At 36.8% G+C, this 19,422-nt stretch overlaps 1 protein-coding gene across 1 annotated transcript in view; it reads left to right on the top strand.

Annotated features, from left to right (window-relative positions):
* Positions 1–19,422, top strand: part of LOC110449942 — a 68,285-nt gene that overhangs the window by 17,569 nt on the left and 31,294 nt on the right. The window contains exons 6-18 of the mRNA XM_021497125.1: positions 330–437; positions 2,190–2,364; positions 3,317–3,455; positions 4,086–4,192; positions 4,669–4,828; positions 5,923–6,047; positions 6,155–6,243; positions 7,329–7,527; positions 8,961–9,121; positions 9,816–9,949; positions 10,686–10,824; positions 18,594–18,836; positions 19,173–19,284. Coding sequence (XP_021352800.1) covers positions 330–437; positions 2,190–2,364; positions 3,317–3,455; positions 4,086–4,192; positions 4,669–4,828; positions 5,923–6,047; positions 6,155–6,243; positions 7,329–7,527; positions 8,961–9,121; positions 9,816–9,949; positions 10,686–10,824; positions 18,594–18,836; positions 19,173–19,284 — 1,891 coding nt within the window. The remainder of the gene's footprint in view (positions 1–329; positions 438–2,189; positions 2,365–3,316; positions 3,456–4,085; positions 4,193–4,668; positions 4,829–5,922; positions 6,048–6,154; positions 6,244–7,328; positions 7,528–8,960; positions 9,122–9,815; positions 9,950–10,685; positions 10,825–18,593; positions 18,837–19,172; positions 19,285–19,422) is intronic.

Below are 19,422 nucleotides of genomic sequence, written 5' to 3' on the forward strand. Positions count from 1 at the left end.
TTCCATAAAACTCTCTCCAGGCATTTTACAGAATTATAGCTTTATGTTTGATTTGAGTATTTGAAAACAAAAATTAACATAAGCACATGAAAGTTACCAGAATAAAAAACAGGACTTTCACACTACCTATCCTACAATTTACAGATGTTACTTTCCAGGAATTATAAGTGCACCGCATCAAAGTAAGAGATAAATACCTTGACAAGGGAAGTAACTCTCAAGTGAGAAAAACTTGTTGTTGCTGCTTCTGTACCTGTAAGTGGAAGTGACGAAAGACAAAGTAGAAGCCAAGTATAACTATGCAGTACATATTTTCACTTTATTTCTAGTTCGAAAACCCAGTGCTGGACTGTGTTTTTGACTTGTTAGACAGAAAGAACTTTCCAATGAAAGCACGAGGCAACCCTGTTGATGTAGTCAGGAGACTGACCAGTCTTGTAAGTATAACAGACAAAATGAATCAGCCACCATAACAAGTCTAACTATTCAAATAAGTCACATACTGACCAGTCAAATAAGTCACATACTGACCAGTCAAATAAGTCACACTAACCAGTCAAATAAGTCACACTGACCAGTCAAATAAGTCACATACTGACCAGTCAAATAAGTCACACTGACAAGTCAAATAAGTCACACTGACCAGGCAAATAAGTCATACTGACCAGTCAAATAAGTCATAATGACCAGTCAAGTAAGTCACACTGACCAGTCAAGTAAGTCACACTGACCAGTCAAGTAAGTCACACTGACCAGTCAAATAAGTCACAGTCAAATAAGTCACATTGGCCAGTCAAATAAGTCACACTAACCAGTCAAAAAAGTCACATACTGACAAGTCAAATAAGTCACACTGACCAGTCAAATAAGTCACACTGACCAGTCAAACATGTAAAACTAACAAATTAAATATATTGCACTGATCATTTCAAAAAGGAAAAGTTACAGATCAAATAAGTCATACTGACCCATCAAATCAGCAACGCTGACTGATTAAATTACTGAAAGCATATATTTTTCGTTGGGGTTAAATTTCGTTGTTTTTGTTTTGGGACAAATTCTTTGAGATTATATTTCGTGGAATCAATATTTTAAAACCCAGTACTTTTTTTCTGTTTGACACCTGGACAATAAGACAATAGGTCTGTCTTACTGTTCATCCCCCGAGGTGATCACCTGTCCACTCCAGGTGAAATTTTCACACCACGCTTCCCCCCAGTCAGTGGAAAACTATAGATCGACCATCGCTCAATGGTCATATAATTTAGTCTAAACAAACATGTGTGGTAGTTAATAGCTATCTAAAATGGAAATAATTAGGCCTACCAACATTTTATAAAACAAATTCTGATAAGAAAACGAGCATGCATTTAATAAATATTCAGGGTTACCTTGACACATCGTGTGATAAAATCATGTCGATTTTAATGTAAGTATTACTTCAGAAGGAAGACGTGTGTTTTAATCATTTAAGCAATAGTTTGTCTATTGCATTAGAAGTTTATTTCCCTGTGTCTCCATTGAAAAAGTTTCAAAATCGGGGCATGCCGTGCCGGAAATTGATCCAAAGTTAACTGCTTTATTTACACTATACACCCTTTTTGTTGAATTGGATTATTTTTAAAAAGGGAATATTTAGTGTGTTTTTTGTTTTTATTTCTATACAACTTGTTTTCACCGCACGGCTTGCGAGGTACAGGTAAGACCGGGCGAGATATCCGTCATGCTCTATATAGTTTGCATACAAAGAGCGATGTAATTATATCACTGTTTTACAAACACCATTTATCATGACTTCTGTCTAAATGTGAATACAGCATGGTTTGTAATTAAAGTAATAATTTATTTCATATTTACGTTTAGTCTATATCTTGTGTGCTTAAAATTTCGTTGGGATTATATTTCGTGGTGCTCTAACGAAATAAACGAAATTAAATCCCCAACGAAATATTATGCTTTAACAGTAGTTTCACAGACAAATCAAGTTTCACACTTGTACACCCGTCTAGTGTTGCCCATTTTGTACTTAACGAGTTTCAAAATGAGAATTTTGTTTTAACGATACTTAAATATTTAAGCATCAAGGTATATATTCATATTGAACTGAAACTGTTTAACAAAATATTGTATCTATAGTAACAGGGTGCTGGAACAAAAACTGTCACAAAATCACATGACAACTTTTTCAGGTGAACTCCAATGACAACAGTGGTATTTTGGTCGGTAACTGGTCCGGGGATTATGACGGTGGTAATTCTCCCTCCAATTGGACGGGGAGTGTGCCCATCCTGGAGGAGTACTTTAAGACCAAGGAGCCGGTGTGTTATGGCCAGTGCTGGGTCTTCTCGGGCGTTTTGACGACATGTACGTTTACTGTATACGAGGAAAAAGCCCTCAAATCATAAAAAATATATTTATCATCAGGTTGGGGAAAACCAGCAATTGCATATAATACGCAAACTCGCCTATTATACATCAGTTGTAGTATGGATTTGTTACTATAAATAACCCAAATCGCTTTAACAGTAACTTTTGCAATATATTATTAAAAATCGCATTTATTTACGACAATTGGTAAACAATGTTTTGCTAAAAGATGTTTACTGAAAGCATTGGCTACTTAGAAACTTGATGTAACTTTACTGGAAGTATTGCATCTATTTTTGGTACTTTCCTACATGGATATACATTTTATGTTTGCATTTGTATGATATTTCATGACTAAATAAATGCGACTTGGACAAACAATTTGAAAAAGTTACTATTAAAGTGATTTTGGCTATTTTTAGTAACAAATTCATACCCCATTTTGCGTATAAAAGGCGAGTTTGCGTATTATACGCAAGTTAGTGGTTTCCCCCGACCTGATCATAACCGCTTCCCAAGCATAGTAAAGAGATTATCTTTATATATACCATAATACATAACCAATGTTTTCTGAGTAGATTGAAGAGTGTATATTTAATATCCAATGTTTTCTGAGTAGATTATAGAGTGTATATTTAGTATCCAATGTTTTCTGAGTAGATTGTAGAGTGTATATTTAGTATCCAATGTTTTCTGAGTAGATTGAAGAGTGTATATTTAGTATCCAATGTTTTCTGAGTGGATTGTAGAGTCTATATTTAGTATCTAATGTTTTCTGAGTAGATTGTAGAGTCTATATTTAGTATCCAATGTTTTCTGAGTAGATTATAGAGTGTATATTTAGTATCTAATGTTTTCTGAGTAGATTGTAGAGTGTATATTTAGTATTAAGAATGTTTCCTTTGTAGATAGGTCAGTTTATTGAGTGTTTACAATGTTTTCCTGATAGGTTGCCGAGCCCTGGGAATACCTGCTAGGAGTGTCACGAACTTTGCCTCGGCTCACGACACTGACGGAAGTATGACCATTGACACAGTGTATGATATGGATGGGGAAAGAGTGGAGCATCTCTGTAATGATTCTGTTTGGTAAGATATCTTGTTAAAGATTGGTGGAGCAATAATTTCTAATAAACCTCGAGTTTGGTGAGAGATTGATATCTTGGTAAAGATTAGTGCAGTGTACGTAATAATTTCTTATAAACTTTTTTATTTAATTTTAACACTTTTAATTGACTCCCGTGATAATAATATAATTAAAACCAAGCAAAAACGAAATCTACAAAAAATTGTCATATCTCCTGACCCAAAGAACCAAGTACAAGTGAATGAATATCTACATTATTTCATTTGGAGCATTGCTTGGCCAAGACAACTCAATATTGAATATAAATGACAGGCATTGCCCCACTTGGGGCAGAGGGAGAGGCCCATATTCAAAATATTTAAAGTAACAAATGAAAGACCAGAACGGCCTTGATCAGTGTTCTGTTCACCGTTCTGTCCTAATGTGCATCAAGGGCATAAATCTCCTATACTTTTTACATACAGTTACTGCAAATTTCTTTGGGGTCATGGCATGGGGTCAGAGTTGAAAAAATAATGTCATATTCATTAAAACCATAACTTATCCTCCTGGTTGACAGCTGTGTATGTTTTCAGTCAAAGAACCTACCTGAGTACTAATTTGGGTTTTATTACTTTATTCTATGATGATAGGAACTTCCATGTGTGGAATGATGCCTGGATGGCCAGACCGGACATTGTTGACAAGGATTACGGGGGCTGGCAGGCATGTGATGCCACGCCTCAGGAAACTAGTGGTGGTAATTTATCATACATGTATTATCCAAACTTGATTCAACTGAAAGAGTGGGCTTCACTGATACCCCTGCTTCCATATGTTTTGTATGTCAAATTTCTTTTCTTTTGATAAACACATGCACATTCATAGATGCAAATTAAATTGATATTGCTGATGACTGTTTAAGAAAGACTCATGCCCCTCCCCACCCCTTCATGGATAACATGGTAGTTTTCTAGTGGAATATTATTATGTAGGTGGTTGTCTGGCCAGTAAACTGAAAATTGTGGATGGCTAGCAACTTTTCTGTGAGGGACATACTAGGTTTATGCCTACTGCTCATACATTTTAGATGTGGGTGGGTGGGGGTGGGGGTATGGGTGAGGTCAGCTTAATTGATTGAGAAAATGAGCATGGGTATAAGTGATACAGAAATGCAATAACAATCTCATAAATTTCTGTGGAAATCTACAATGATACTGTTTCATCTTTCTCCAGGCATATACTGCTGTGGTCCTTTTCCGGTCCTGGCCATCAAGCGTGGTGAGATAAATATGCCTTATGATGGCCCATTCATCTTTGCTGAGGTGAATGGAGACAGAGTTGACTGGTTTGAACAGGAAGATGGGTCATATAGAAAAAACTTTAAAAATAATCAGTAAGTACAGACATAGAAGCTACAGTTTTAGTTATATTGGATTAATTTCATTTGAATTTATAAAATGTTTGCCGGTGACTGACTGTTTACAGGTTTTTAATGGATATAAAAATGCACAATGTGGCCTCCATGCATTCTAAATGGCTAATTTATCTTAACCTTTACCTAATGTTCTTTAGGTCGGTTTAGTTCAATTGCTCACATGACCAAAAGTCACAGCTGATCAGCCTGTCGTTAAGCTTACGATGTTGTTAAACCATGGTTAGCGACATGTTAAATTTAACAACATCGTTAGCTTAACGATAGTTTTGAACAACTGGGCCCAGGATTATATTTTCCTTCAAAAAACTGTTCACCTTTTGGTTGAGCTTAGGTCTGATTGGATGACTTTCTAGTAGTTATAAGATGCACTTGTTAGTGTAAGATATTTATCAGGATATAAGCACATGCCTGGTCATAAGCCCATGTCAAGTAATAATCCCATGTCTGGTAATAAGCCCATGTCTGGTAATAAGCACATACCTGGTAATAAGCCCATGCCTGGTAATAAGCCCATGTCTGGTAATACACCCATGTCTGGTAATAAGCCCATGTCTGGTAATACGCACATACCTGGTAATAAGCCCATGTCTGGTAATAAGCCCATGTCTGGTAATAAGCCCATGCCTGGTAATAAGCCCATGTCTGGTAATAAGTCCATTTCTTGTAATAAGCCCATGTCTGGTAATAAGCCCATGTCTGGTAATAAGCCCATTTCTGGTGATAAGTCCATGCCTGGTAATAAGCCCACTCTTGTCTATTGCACTGCAATAGAAATTTCAACGAATGCTATTTTATTTTCCTGTTAAATGAAACACACCCTATATTCTAAAATAACGATTATGGGCTGAGCTGATTGCAAAATCAAACTGATGTATAAAAGCAGTATACTGTAGAATGTTGGGGTAAATTTGTTTGTATTGTATTATATACTGGTAATACTGATTTTTTTTAAAGGAATTTATAAATATAAATAGGAAAAAGCTTTTGTATTTATCAAATAGAAACTTTATCAACCGGTTATAATCATGTAAGATTTTTGACTTGTTGTACAGGGTTGGTTTCCATATCAGCACAAACAGGCCTGTGTGTAAGCCTTGCAAGGACAAGGGCTTTGTCAGGTCTCCTTGTTATGATAGGAAGTGGGAGGATGTCACATCTGATTACAAGTACACCGAAGGTTAGTCACCATTATAAATAACCTACCGTACTGTCACTGACATAAAATATTCACTTTCTCGTGCCGTGTGAAATATTCAATTATCTGTCATGACATTATTATTATAGACTCTGCAGCAGAGAGAGCAGCAGTGCTGAGGGCAAACCAAACAAGCTCCAGGCGGGACATCTACGATAAACCAGAGGAGGGCTGTGAGGTACAGGGGTTTACATGTTGATAGTTATAGGGTAGAAGTGTAGACAAAAATCTACAACCACACTGAGGACAGTGAGGTACGGAGGTTTACATGTCGATAGTTATAGGGTAGAAGTGTAGACAAATATCTACAACCACACTGAGGACAGTGAGGTACGGGGGTTTACATGTCAATAGTTATAGGGTAGAAGTGTAGACAAATATCTACAACCACACTGAGGACAGTGAGGTACGGGGGTTTACATGTCGATAGTTATAGGGTAGAGGTGTAGACAAATATCTACCAAGAGGCCCAGGCTGATGATATTTGGCCAGTAGCATGCTGGGATGACGGACTACCTAGTTTGTCCAAATGAATTACCTTGACCCACTTTCAAGGTCACAGGGGTCAAATATGTTTAAATATTCAAATGACTTCCTCTCAATTACCAAAAGGCCCAGGGTACTGATATTGGGCCTGTAGCATGCTGGGATGAAGGGCTACCAAGTTTGTTCAAATTAATTACCTTGACCCACTTTCAAGGTCACAGGGGTCAAATATGTTTAAATATTCAAATGACTTCCTCTCAATTACCAAAAGGCCCAGGGTACTGATATTGGGCCTGTAGCATGCTGGGATGAAGGGCTTCCAAGTTTGTTCAAATAAATGACCTTGACCAACTGTCAAGGTGACAGGGGTCAAATGTCTTAAAAACTTCAAACAACTTCTTCTCAATAACCAAAAGGTCTAGGGTACTGAAATTGGGCCTGTAGCATGCTGGGATGAAGGACTACCAAGTTTGTTCAAATGAATGACCTGGACCCACATTCAACCTAATTCAAGGTCACAGGCGTCAATCTTTTAATAGGTTCTTATGAATCAAACACTGATATTCTGCCTGTAGCTGTATTTTAGTCTGTTTTTAAGATTACAAGTGTGAGATTAATACCAGGTGAGCGATGCAAGCCCATTGGGTCTCTTGTTTTCTTCACATAAGCAAATTCAAGTGATGAACTGAATCTGTACAATTTTCTCCCAAGCAAGTAACACACTTGCAAACCTGTCTATGTGAAACATGTATAATTAGTTTGACTGTTGTATTACAGGATGTTTTCTTTAAGACCATCTTGAAAGAGAAAAATGATTATGGTGAACCGATTGAGTGGGAATGCACCATTGAGAACAAGTCTAAAGAAGAACGTACGGTTGGGGGCCAGATCAGTCTGAGGAGTACCTACTACACAGGAGTCTGCTGTCCACCTATCAGTGTTGTAAAAGTCATGGAGGTCATCGCGCCAGGCAAAGGTTTGTCTGTCTGTCCTGTAGTAGTTCTTTTACCTTCAGACAAGGTCTGTCTGTCTGCCCTGTAGTGGTCCTACTTCCTCCAGACAAGGCAGGTCTGTCTGTCTGTCCTGTAGTAGTTCTTTTACCTTCAGACAAGGTCTGTCTGTCTCTCCTGTAGTGGTCCTACTACTTTCAAGTTAAGGTAAATCTGTCTGTCCTGTAGTGGTCCTACTACCTTCATACTGATGTAGGTCTGTCTGCCTTGTAGTGGTCCTACTACCTCCAGACAAGGCAGGTCTGTCTGTTTGCCCTGTAGTGGTCCTACTACCTTCATACTAATGTAGGTCTGTTTATCCTGTAGTGGTCCTTTGACCTTGAGACAAAGGTTTGTCTGTCTGTCCTATAGAGGTCCTTCTACCGCTAGACAACGGCTTGTCTGTCTGTCCTATAGAGGTCCTTCTACCTTTAGACAAGGTAGGTCTGTCTGTTTGTCCTGTAGTGGTCCTACTTCCTCCAGACAAGGCAGGTATGTCTGTCTGTCCTGTAGTGGTCCTACTTCCTCCAGACAAGATAGATCTGTTTGTCTGTCCTGTAGCAGTCCTACTTCCTCCAGACAAGGCAGATCTGTCTGTCTGTCCTGTAGTGGTCCTACTTCCTCCAGACAAGGCAGGTCTGTCTGTTTGTCCTGTAGTGGTCCTACTACCTCCAGACAAGGCAGGTCTGTCTGTTTGTCCTGTAGCAGTCCTACTTCCTCCAGACAAGGCAGGTCTATCTGTCTGTCCTGTAGTGGTCATACTGCCTCCAGACAAGGCAGGTCTGTCTGCTTGTCCTGCAGTTGTCCTACTTCCTCTAGACAAGGCAGGTATTTCTGTTTGCCCTGTAGCAGTCCTACTACCTCCAGACAAGGCAGGTCTGTTTGTTTGCCCTGTATTGGTCCTACTACCTCCAAACAAGGCAGGTCTGTCTGTTTGCCCTGTAGAGGTCCTACCAGAAAAACGTTGATCTTCCAGACAAAGGCAGGACTATCACTGATGCCCTCTTAATGTCTACTTACCAGAGAAATTTTACTCAAGACAGAGGTCAAAGGTGAGTCTGTCGCCATTAATGGTCCTATCTCTCAAATTAGGGTTGAACCTCCAGACAATCTATTATATTATTCCTCCAGTTAAAGACTTCATACTTAAAAATAAACTGTCACCCATAGTGGTCTTACAAATCAAGGTGGCATAACCACATATTGGTCCATATTGATTACAGGTTTTACCATATATCATTTACGTTGAGAATCGTGGAGAAAAATTAATTACAAACCTCCTGCTGGATTGATATTTCTGTCTCCATCAAACAGAAATGGAGGATTCTTTAAATTTTGTTTAAAAGACAAGTCTGTTGGCCAGACAAAGATCATTTTCTGAAAAATGTGTAATGTAGCAGTCTGCTTAATGATGTTTCAGTTGTCACACTGAAGATGAAAGTGCCGTTTGACGAGTACTTTGCTCATGTCAAAGAGGGGTGTCACTTTGATGTAAACCTAATAGCAATTGTGAAGAAGACCAATCAATCCCACTGCCAGAGAGACGCTATCGTCCTGGATAAGCCAGATATCCAAATCAAGGTAGGTATTCTGTCCAAAAATAAAAAGTCAGTAGGATGGAGGTTCACATTTTCAATGGAAAATCAGAAAGCTTGATCATGATTTTATTGGAGAAGTTAATTAAACATGATCATGATTTTATTGGAGAGGTTAAATATTTGTCATGATTTCATTGGAGTAGTTGAATATATGTCATGATTTCATTGGAGTAGTTAAATATATGTCATGATTTCATTCTAGTAGTTAAATATATGTCATGATTTCATTCTAGTAGTTAAATAAATGTCATGATTTCATTCTAGTAGTTAAATATATGTCATGATTTCATTGGAGTAGTTAAATATTTGTCATGATTTCATTGGAGTAGTTAAATATATGTCATGATGTCATTGGAGTAGTTAATATGTCATGATGTCATTGGAGTAGTTAAATATATGTCATGATTTCTTTGGAGTAGTTAAATATATGTCATGATTTCATTGGAGTAGTTAAATATATGTCATGATGTCATTGGAGTAGTTAAATATTTGTCATGATTTCATTCTAGTAGTTAAATATATGTCATGATTTCATTGTAGTAGTTAAATATATGTCATAATTGTATTGGAGTAGTTACAAACATAAAAACATTATTTTGATTGAGAAGTTAGATATATATTGAAACAGATATATAGTTGTTCACAGATTCAAAATGATTAAATTTACAATACCACAGGCTCCTGGCACTGTGGCGGTTGGCAAAAAGTTCCAGGTAGAAGTTTCGTTCACCAACCCCCTGCCCACCAGCCTGACAGGGACAGAACTGTCTGTCAGTGGGGCAGGGCAAAAGGACACCAAATACAAACCAGGGTAAGTACAGACAGTTCTGTTCAAAAAGTTCAATGGCTGCCATACTTCTGCAGATTGCCTTTGATCTGTGTGAATTCTTGTAAACTGATCGGAAATGTACAAATGTTTTGGTTTTGGCCATTAAGTGTCATTAAAAACAAATTTGATAGTGTAAATTTATATGTTTCAAAGTTGGTTGAAATGGTAACAAATAGAACGCAACGTTTTGATCACATAACGAAAGTGACAATGCACTTGTATTATAGTACAAGCATGTTATATAATTGGAAAAAAATAAATTGGGCAAATTTTTGATCTTAAATTCATTTTCAAAAGTTGTATCAGTAATAACTAGCTTGATCAGCAACTTTGCCCAATCAGAATTTTAGAGTTTAATGCACGAGACACAAGAGTCTATCCATGATTGAACACAAATGTAATACCTAGAATAATAGCAACAGAGATGTACAATTCAACTAGTCAGATGCCTAGGCTAGTAGGTTTTATGTCAGGGCAAGTGAAATTTTCAATATTTATTATAGAATTAAAGGTCCATCTTGCAGAACTTTTTTAAAATCTTTCTGTGAGTAGTATTTTGAACATGGAATTGTACATTCCCTAGCAACGAAATGAATTTTCTGCTAAAAAGATATTCACAGTATTAGGCACATCTTGAAGAAGTGTTTTCTTTCTATCTACTATGACTGCCAAATTTGGATCAAGCCAACACCTATTGATTTCTCTCCTTTAATCACAGACTGGTGGAGAAGAAGAGTACATTCATGTACCAGGTGGATATCATTCCCAAGAAGCTGGGCAAGAGGACTTACACCATCCTATTCAACTCCAAGGAGCTTGGCAACCTGTCAAGTCTTTGTGAGGTGGAAGTCAAGGACGCCTAAATGTGTCATGGCAACCACTAATCAACAATGATCTCATCACTCCTTATAAGGGAGCAAATCTGTTGCTGCCCTGTTTGAACTTTATGGTACAAATATTATTCACTTTGCATGAGACAGACTTTTGCTGGGTTTTTTAATTGTTTTAGCTTTAATTTTGTTACCTATTATTTACTAACAAAGGAAAAACTGCTGTCATAGTGTTCACCTTATATAGCTAGCTACTGTTGTGAACCTGCGAAAATCAGATACCCATGCAGATAGACTGTGAAATTACTAATTATTGTGGGGTTTTTAGTTTGAGTGAGGGTACTCGTTTCCATGAATTCATGTATCCATGAAATGGTGTTTTGTCTGGAAACCACGAAATTTGATTTCACAGTAGAAGACAATGTTCTTTGTAAATTACACACTGTAATACATTGACAGCGTTTTTTGGTTAAGTTCTTGTTTTGTTGCCTCTTAATTGTAATTGTCTCCTAATTTTTTCATTAAGTTGTAGATAATGATCAGTTCTGATGGACTAAATGATCTCACCATAGGCCTAATGTCTAAGCAATATATTTTTTCATCATTTCAGATAAGAGATTGTTTGAGAAGCTGATCAATTGTTTGAGAAGCTGATCAATGATACACATTGTTCTGACTCATTTCAGATAAGAGATTGTTTGAGAAGCTGATCAGTTGTTTGAGAAGCTGATCAATGATACACATTGTACTGACTCATTCTCGTCTTTAATGTTTGAACTGGATGTTGATATGTACCAGGTAATGGATGTGAATATTTTAATATTAAACACATGGAAGGAAAATCATTCAAATAGCTTGCCATATAAACACTGCTGTGCTGAGGACAACAACAAAACTAAAATATAACTACTCCAACTGTATCGCTTATAAAACATTCCACCTCCACGGGTAGCCAAGGAGAAAGCAGATGTGTCAAGTATAGGCATTTTGTGAAATTAACAGATCTTGTATAGATCTTGATATCAACAATATATTAATCATGATGACACGTGTGTACTGACAACGGGCAATTATAAAATCAAAAGAGAATTCTTTAAAATAAAAAACTATCCCTGGTGACCTGGTAGATCATTTGGTTTTAGTTACCTTCTAGAGTGCAGAGGTTGCAAGTTCAAATCTCAGTCTGCCCCGTTGCACGCAGTATCATCTTATCTGAAGTCAAAAATGAGCTTACTTTCCACAGTATCAAACATTGAGTGAAGATAAGTATAATGTACATGTATGTACAGAACTAGCGATGTCATTATAAATGCCATCAGTAGAGTGTTGACGTAGTGCTTGTCTGCCCAGTGACCAGAGGTTTCCTGTACCAGATATATATGGTATGTAGCTTACTCATATACACATACGCAGTGCTAATGTTTGTTTTCAGTCAATAAAGCTTTGATTTAGAATTCATGATGATTTTTGTTTATTTATTTGGTAAATATAGTTCAATATTTACATGAAGAATAGATGTCATACATATAGGATCTTACATGAGTTTCCATTTTATATGAGATTTATGAAACGAGTCTCAGAATTTTTCAATTTAGCGAGCCTCTGGCTAAAATGAAAAATTAGTGACGAGTTTCATAAATTTCTTATGAAATGAAAACGACATTTATCCGTGTAAAATGACAATTTTCATGCAACCTTGAAATGTAAAAAAAACGCCATTTTGACTCTAGTGCGTACGTCTGTGACATCATGTACTTGTTCTAGGCGCTACGTCACAATTGAAACAATTGAAACTTACAACCAATCACAGGGCTGATAGGTCATATGACATGGGTTAATGCGCCAAAAAATATGGCATGGGTATATTCACTGGATAATTAACACTGTACATTATGTCATACAATATTCTCCTTAACATTGACATATAGCAGTAAATGCTTCAATATTTCTTAAATCTGACTTCTTACGTTTTGTTCATGGAAAAGATTTCTTGAATTTAAATCAAATAAGTTACCAAAGAGATGGAACAATATATGCCAATCCCAGAAAAAAAACGGACATGCTTAAAATCCTTCTAATGTATTATTCTTGTAGTAAATGTACAAAGCTATAACAACAAGAAAGTGTTTTTAGCTCACCTGGTCCAAAGGACCATGGTGAGCTTATGCCATACCGCAGCGTCCGTCGTCCGTCAATTTTTCCTTTAAAACGCTACTAGTCATGAACGACTGAGCAGATTTTGACCAAATTTGGTCAAAAGCATCCTTGGGGGAAGGGGAACAAATGTTGTATAAAGGGTCGGTCTTGCCCCCCAGGGGGCTGAGGGGCGGGGCCCAATGTGGGAAATAAAGCAAATTCTTTAAAATCCTTCTTCTTCTGTAGGAATGAAAGGATTTGTTCCATATTTGGTCTGTAGCATTCTTGGGTGAAGGGGAACCAATTTTGTATAAACCATAGCTCTGGCCCCCCTGGGGGCTAAGGGCGGGGCCAAACAGGGGAAATATAACAAAGTCATGATCACAATGTCAAAGGTCAAGTCACAGATCTAAAAATAGAGATTTTTAAAACGTTTTTTGAACGACCATACATTCAAAAGCTTTCGTTGTACTGCATAAACGCTTCATACTTCTGGTAGAGCTTAGGCGGGGCTAACCTTTTTCAATGACACGTTATCTGAGAATATCAAGTTCAAAGCCTCGCTATGGGGTCAAATATAGGTCAAAAATAAAAATCATAAAATTAAATATTAAAGAGCAAGGTCTGTTCAAGGTATTTCCAAAGTTTCAAGGTCATAGCATCAACAATGACGAAGATATACCACTTTGTTATTAGTGATTTCCATTTTGTCATTTTTGTGCGATTTTGAAGTGTTTTCAGTACTCTCAGTACTTTGATTTATATTAAGACATCTAATACACGCTGGTAATACTACATCAATTACTACCCACTCTCAATCTTGAAAGTAGGGATAGTTTACATCTCTACTGCAGTGGGGAAACATCAGCCTTTCTTTGGCATGGCAAACCGAACCGATATAGACACAATGCTCGTTTCATTCATCACCCCGATGTAGTTGAGGGACTATACGACTTTTACGGACTACATTCGTCAACACCACCCATTGGCTGCCTATATTTATCATTCTTTCTCTGAAGTCATTTCGCACTCTGGGAATCCCACACTACTCAGTCAGCTACTGTAGACTAGCACACGTTCAAAGGGCAATAACCCGTTACAGAACATTCAAACTACGTAGAGACAGTGAGTGTCTCCTTACTGTGGTCTTACTGAATCACAGATCTGCCCTTATCCCCTTATCCACAAACAAGGTAAATCTTCAAAACTTATTAGGCATAATAGTCAGCTTCAATATGTCCAGAAACAATTTACTCACTGTATGTTTAAATGTTTGTTTTCTATTTTTACTCAATAATATCCACAGACATTCATTATGATAATTCATAATATATCACTGATATATTTTCATAACTTCTGTTTCAATATGTAAAAGTGTTCTGTTTATATTTTATAAATTGCTGAAGCTAATCAGGCTTTTCTCGGTGACCAGTAAGTGATACAGGCCAAAAAACAAGTGAAACCTACAAAATACGTTTGTCAGAGAAGGGAAGCAAAGGGAAACAAAGGGAAACGTTTAAAAGCGATAGTCAGTTCGAAAACATATCTTTGATCATTTTCTTCTTGGAAATCCCGTGTTTTGATCTTCATCACATCTAGTTATTATTATTATTATTATTATCAGAATTAAACAAGAAATCAACTGTACAAAGGACAAGGTCATCGGGTCAGAGGTCAAGTTCACTGGGTCAAAGGTCAAAATTTGTAGAGTTGGTTGGAATTAAACAAAGAAACATGCTGACCAAAGGTCGTGATCACTGGGTCAAAGGTCAAGGTCAAATTTTGTAACATTTCACTGATGAACATTTTGTTATGACACTGTTGCAATGTTGGTCAGAATTAAACAAAGAGTCAACCGACTAAAGGTCTAGGTTAGAATTTTGTATCTTTTCAGTGGTGAACATTTCGTTATGACACTTTGAAGCAATGTTGCTCAGAATTAAACAATGAGTCAGTTGACAAAAGGTCAAGGTCACTGGTCAAAGGTCAAGGTCAAATGTTGTATCTTTTTCCTGATGAACATTTTGCTGTGACATTATGGAGCAAAATTGGTTGAACATAAACAAAGAGTCAACTGACTTAAGGTAAAGGTCACTGGGTCAAAGGTCAAGGTCAAATTTAGTATCTTTTTACTGGTGAACATTTTGTTATGACACTTTGAAGCAATGTTGGTCGGAATTTAACAAGGAGTAATTTGATAAAAGGTCAAGGTTTTTGGGTCAAAGGTCAAGGTCAAATTGTGTGTCTTTTCACTGGTGAACATTTCGTTATGACACTTTGAAGCAATATTGGTCAGAATTAAACAAGGAGTCAATTGAACAAAGGTCAAGGTCACTGAGTCAAATGTTAAGGTCAAATTTTTTAACTTTTCCCTGGTGAACATTTTGCTATGACATTATGAAGCAAAATTGGTTGGAAATAAACAAAAAGTCAACTGACTTAAGGTCAAGTTCATTGGGTCAAAGGTCAAGGTCAAATTTAGTATCTTTTTACTGGTGAACATTTTGGAATGACACTTTGAAGCAATGTTGGTCGGAATTAAACAAGGAGTCATTTGACAAAAGGTCAAGGTCTTTGGGTCAAAGGCAGAGGTCAAATTTTGTGTCTTTTCACTGGTGAACATTTTGTTATGACACTTTGAAGCAATGTTGATCAGAATTAAACAAGGAGTCAATTGAACAAAGGTCAAGGTCACTGAGTCAAATGTCAAGGTCAAATTTTGTATCTTTTCCCTGTTGAACATTTTGCGATGACATTATGTAGCAAAATTGGTTTGAAATTAACAAAGAGTCAACTGACTGAAGGTCAAGGTCACGGTCAAATTTAGTATATTTTCACTGGTGAACAATTTGTAATGACAATTTGAAGCAATGTTGGTCGGAATTAAACAAGGAATCATTTGACCAAAGGTCAAGGTCTTTGGGTCAAAGGTCAAGTTTTGTGTCTTACCACTGATGAACATTTTGTTATGACATTATGAAGCAAAGTTGGTCGGAACTTAACAAGAAGTCAACTGACTTAAGGTCAAGGGGTCAAGGTCAAATATTGTATCTTTTTACTGATGAACATTTTTTTTATGTTATTATGAAGCAAAGTTGTTCAGAACTTAACACAGAGTCAACTGACCAAAGGTACAGGTTACCAGGTCCAAAGGTTCAAGGTCAAGGTCAATTTTTTTTTCCACTGAACATTTTGTTATGATATTATGAAGCAAAATTGGTTGGAATTAAAGAATAAGTCAACTGACCAAAGATCAGGGTCACTGGGTTAAAGGTCAAGGTCATTTGGGTCCAAAGGTCAAAGACAAAATGGATCTCTGACTTTGACCCTGGCTCTTGATGGGGGAGGTATTTAAGGTGAAATAAAACAAATCAAAGCTAACAAATGAGTATTGCACCGTTATTTACATTTCTGTTAGCCCAGCAAATATGGAGGTGGAAGGAAACAAGACTCACATCATAGTACATGTAAAATGTATATTTTGCTTCCTTGCGATTCTTTTTGAAGTCCAAATGTCAAACGTCAAGCTCCGCTATATGGGCAGATTGCTTCTTGGTGATTATGGGGAATATATTGCCACAAGACGGGGCCCTTACTGACCTGTCAGTGTTCTAGTTTTCTTACTTATTGTATTGCTTCAGAGTCAATTTTAACCAGCGTGTGTCAACATAGGCTATAATAAGTTAAAAGCTACAAAATCTTGCTTTTATTTTTAGTTAATTCTGTAGGGCCAAGGTTTAGATATTTGGTCCATGAGTATACCTGTGATGAAGAGCTATAAAGAGCTATGAAGTTTCTTCATTTAATAATGAACTTGGTCACAGGGTTTCCTTTGGTCAAAATTTGCACATGATTGATATCTCCACTACAGTAAGTACACCATGCATCAGACATATGCTATGGGTAAGACAATTTTATATGATAGCAATGTACGTGCTTACTTAGTATTAAGAGACAAACACAATCATATTGCTACACCATGATTGTATTATAGAAGTGGTTTAAACCCACACTTTATATACAACTAACACACAAGAAACAGTTAACCTGTTAATTACTCTTGTTAGCAACATACTTACAAACAGTAATACATTTGGCGCATCAGGGGCTACTCACTCCAACAATTTTACTACCATATATTTATGCTACTATTTTTGAATAAGCTAGACTCCAGGGGTATTGAGAGAAGCAGCTAGACTCTGAAAATGTCTCCAGAGAACCGACTAGACTCTGATTGGATGATGTCCTACTTGATACTGAGCCCAAAATTGGGAACTGCTTGTATGATAACTTTTAATTAAAATATCTTGCCATGATTGCTTAAATATCCAGATAATTGATACACGCCCTGTATGCCTTTTGGTCATTCGAGGCAGCATTTTAGAAGACATTCCTTTCTCATCCAAACCCAACTCAAAAAGAACATCCATTTTCATAATGCTTGAAAGGTACAGGATTTTTTTTACATGTTTGAACACTTCGTATATATATTTTATTTAAGCCATTTGTAGTAAATAGGGAAAGACAAGTGTTTGGTTAAACTACTTAGAGGGGAGATAATTATTTCATAAACATTCTCATAATGAAATAATTATACATGAATATATTATATAGAATGTATTCGAGTCACATTAACTATTCATATATATATATATACATAGGTATGATACTAATTCACCTAATAAATATACATTTAATGTTGACAGATATATTAGATTTCAAAGATGGGTTTTAAAAAAAAAATTAAAAAAAATTGACATCAGGGCCCGTATTCATGAAACCGTTCTCATGCTCAAACATGGATTCTGTGCTCAATCAAGCCAGCTTTCTTGTAACCCACCTCAATCATGTCAACGATCAAAAAGTCAAATTTAAATATTGAAAACAGTATTCGGCTTCAAGTTTCTTCAATTTTTGTCCAAAACCTTTACAAAATAAGATTTTTTAAATAATTTATAACTGTAACAAGAAATAAGACTTGAGCACATAATCCATGCTTGAGCATGAGAATGGTTTTATGAATACGGGCCCAGACTTTGTCCTTGGTCAATTTTTTTTCTCGGGTCTATAAAACCATGTATCGACCGAAATCAAAAGGCTATAATTGTATAAGATATATAGATCTCCTTGAAAAGATGAAAGTGTTAAAGATATTATGTCAAGGAGTTATTAAACTGAACCTATATGTATACATATCCTCAGTATATCAAACTGTTGCTAAACTATTGGTTTTATATAATAGCTATATTTTCAATTATAGTATATCAGTTCTATCTTCTTGTAATATGATGTTTATGTACATGTAACTGTTCTGTTTCACTGTGTCTTGATAAAGGAGCGGATCGCTCCGAAAATTTGACAACCTAAACTTGTCCACACTGTTGGAATTACTTCTTTGCCCCATAAACTGCTGCTAAATATATATTGAAGACAATGCTATCACGGACAGAGGTAGTCTCTCCGTCTCTCCCGTTTATCTGTCTCTCCTGTTAAAATTTGTGTACTTATGTTTAGTAGCATCCTCGATTTCCAGGGGTTACGCTCACTTTTGCTCTCTGCACCCCTGGAATATGTCATGGCAAAATTGAAGGCACAAAAATAGCTGTTTGATTGGTCTCAGGAAAAAAATACTGACCAATCGCTAGGCTGATATCTGTCAGCATAACCCCTGGAATGTCGAGGAGAGCGTAAATAAGCGTAACCCCAGGAGTGTCGAGGAGAGCGTAAGTAAGGGTAACCCCTGGAGTGTCGAGGAGAGCGTAAGTAAGCATAACCCCCGGAGTGTCGAGGAGAGCGTAAGTAAGCGTAACCCCTGGAGTGTCGAGGAGAGCGTAAGTAAGCGTAACCCCTGGCGTGTCGAGGAGAGCGTAAGTAAGCGTAACTCCTGGAGTGTCGAGGAGAGCGTAAGTAAGCGTAACCCCTGGAGTGTCAAGGATGGTTTAGTAGTTGTATGTACCGTTTAGTGTTGGCATGTACTATTGTGTTAGTAGTTTGGTGTGTAATCATGTGTACTGCTAATGTCCTGGTAAATAGTTACATTATCTTTTTGTATTAGATATGGCAAGCTATAACATATGTATTAAAATCTGGCATGATGCGTGAAATACTGTTTAACATCATTGAACAATTGCCTAAATGCACATCCATGATGTAAATAGAGTAGACAGTATTGATGGTACCACCTTGTAATGCCTGAGCGGTTGAGGTCGTCAGCACGGCACACAGCATCATAACACACACACCAGCTAACAGGGAGGTTGAGTCTGTGTAGGTTCACCAAGATGTCAGAGGGAAGGAGACATACCACTAACTTCTCTACTCTGCTGGATAAATGGGAATCCTCAGTTGAATGTAAGTAACAAAACCCTTACCTATAACAAAATCTTATGGAAGAAAATCGTAACACTTACTATATAAAATTGCAGATAACTAAAACAGCCTGTAAAGAACAAAATATATCTATAATCTAAACTAATTAAAGTAACAAAA

Source organism: Mizuhopecten yessoensis, unplaced genomic scaffold (genome assembly GCF_002113885.1).
Source record: "Mizuhopecten yessoensis strain PY_sf001 unplaced genomic scaffold, ASM211388v2 scaffold4839, whole genome shotgun sequence".
NCBI classification, from domain to species: Eukaryota; Metazoa; Mollusca; class Bivalvia; order Pectinida; family Pectinidae; genus Mizuhopecten; species Mizuhopecten yessoensis.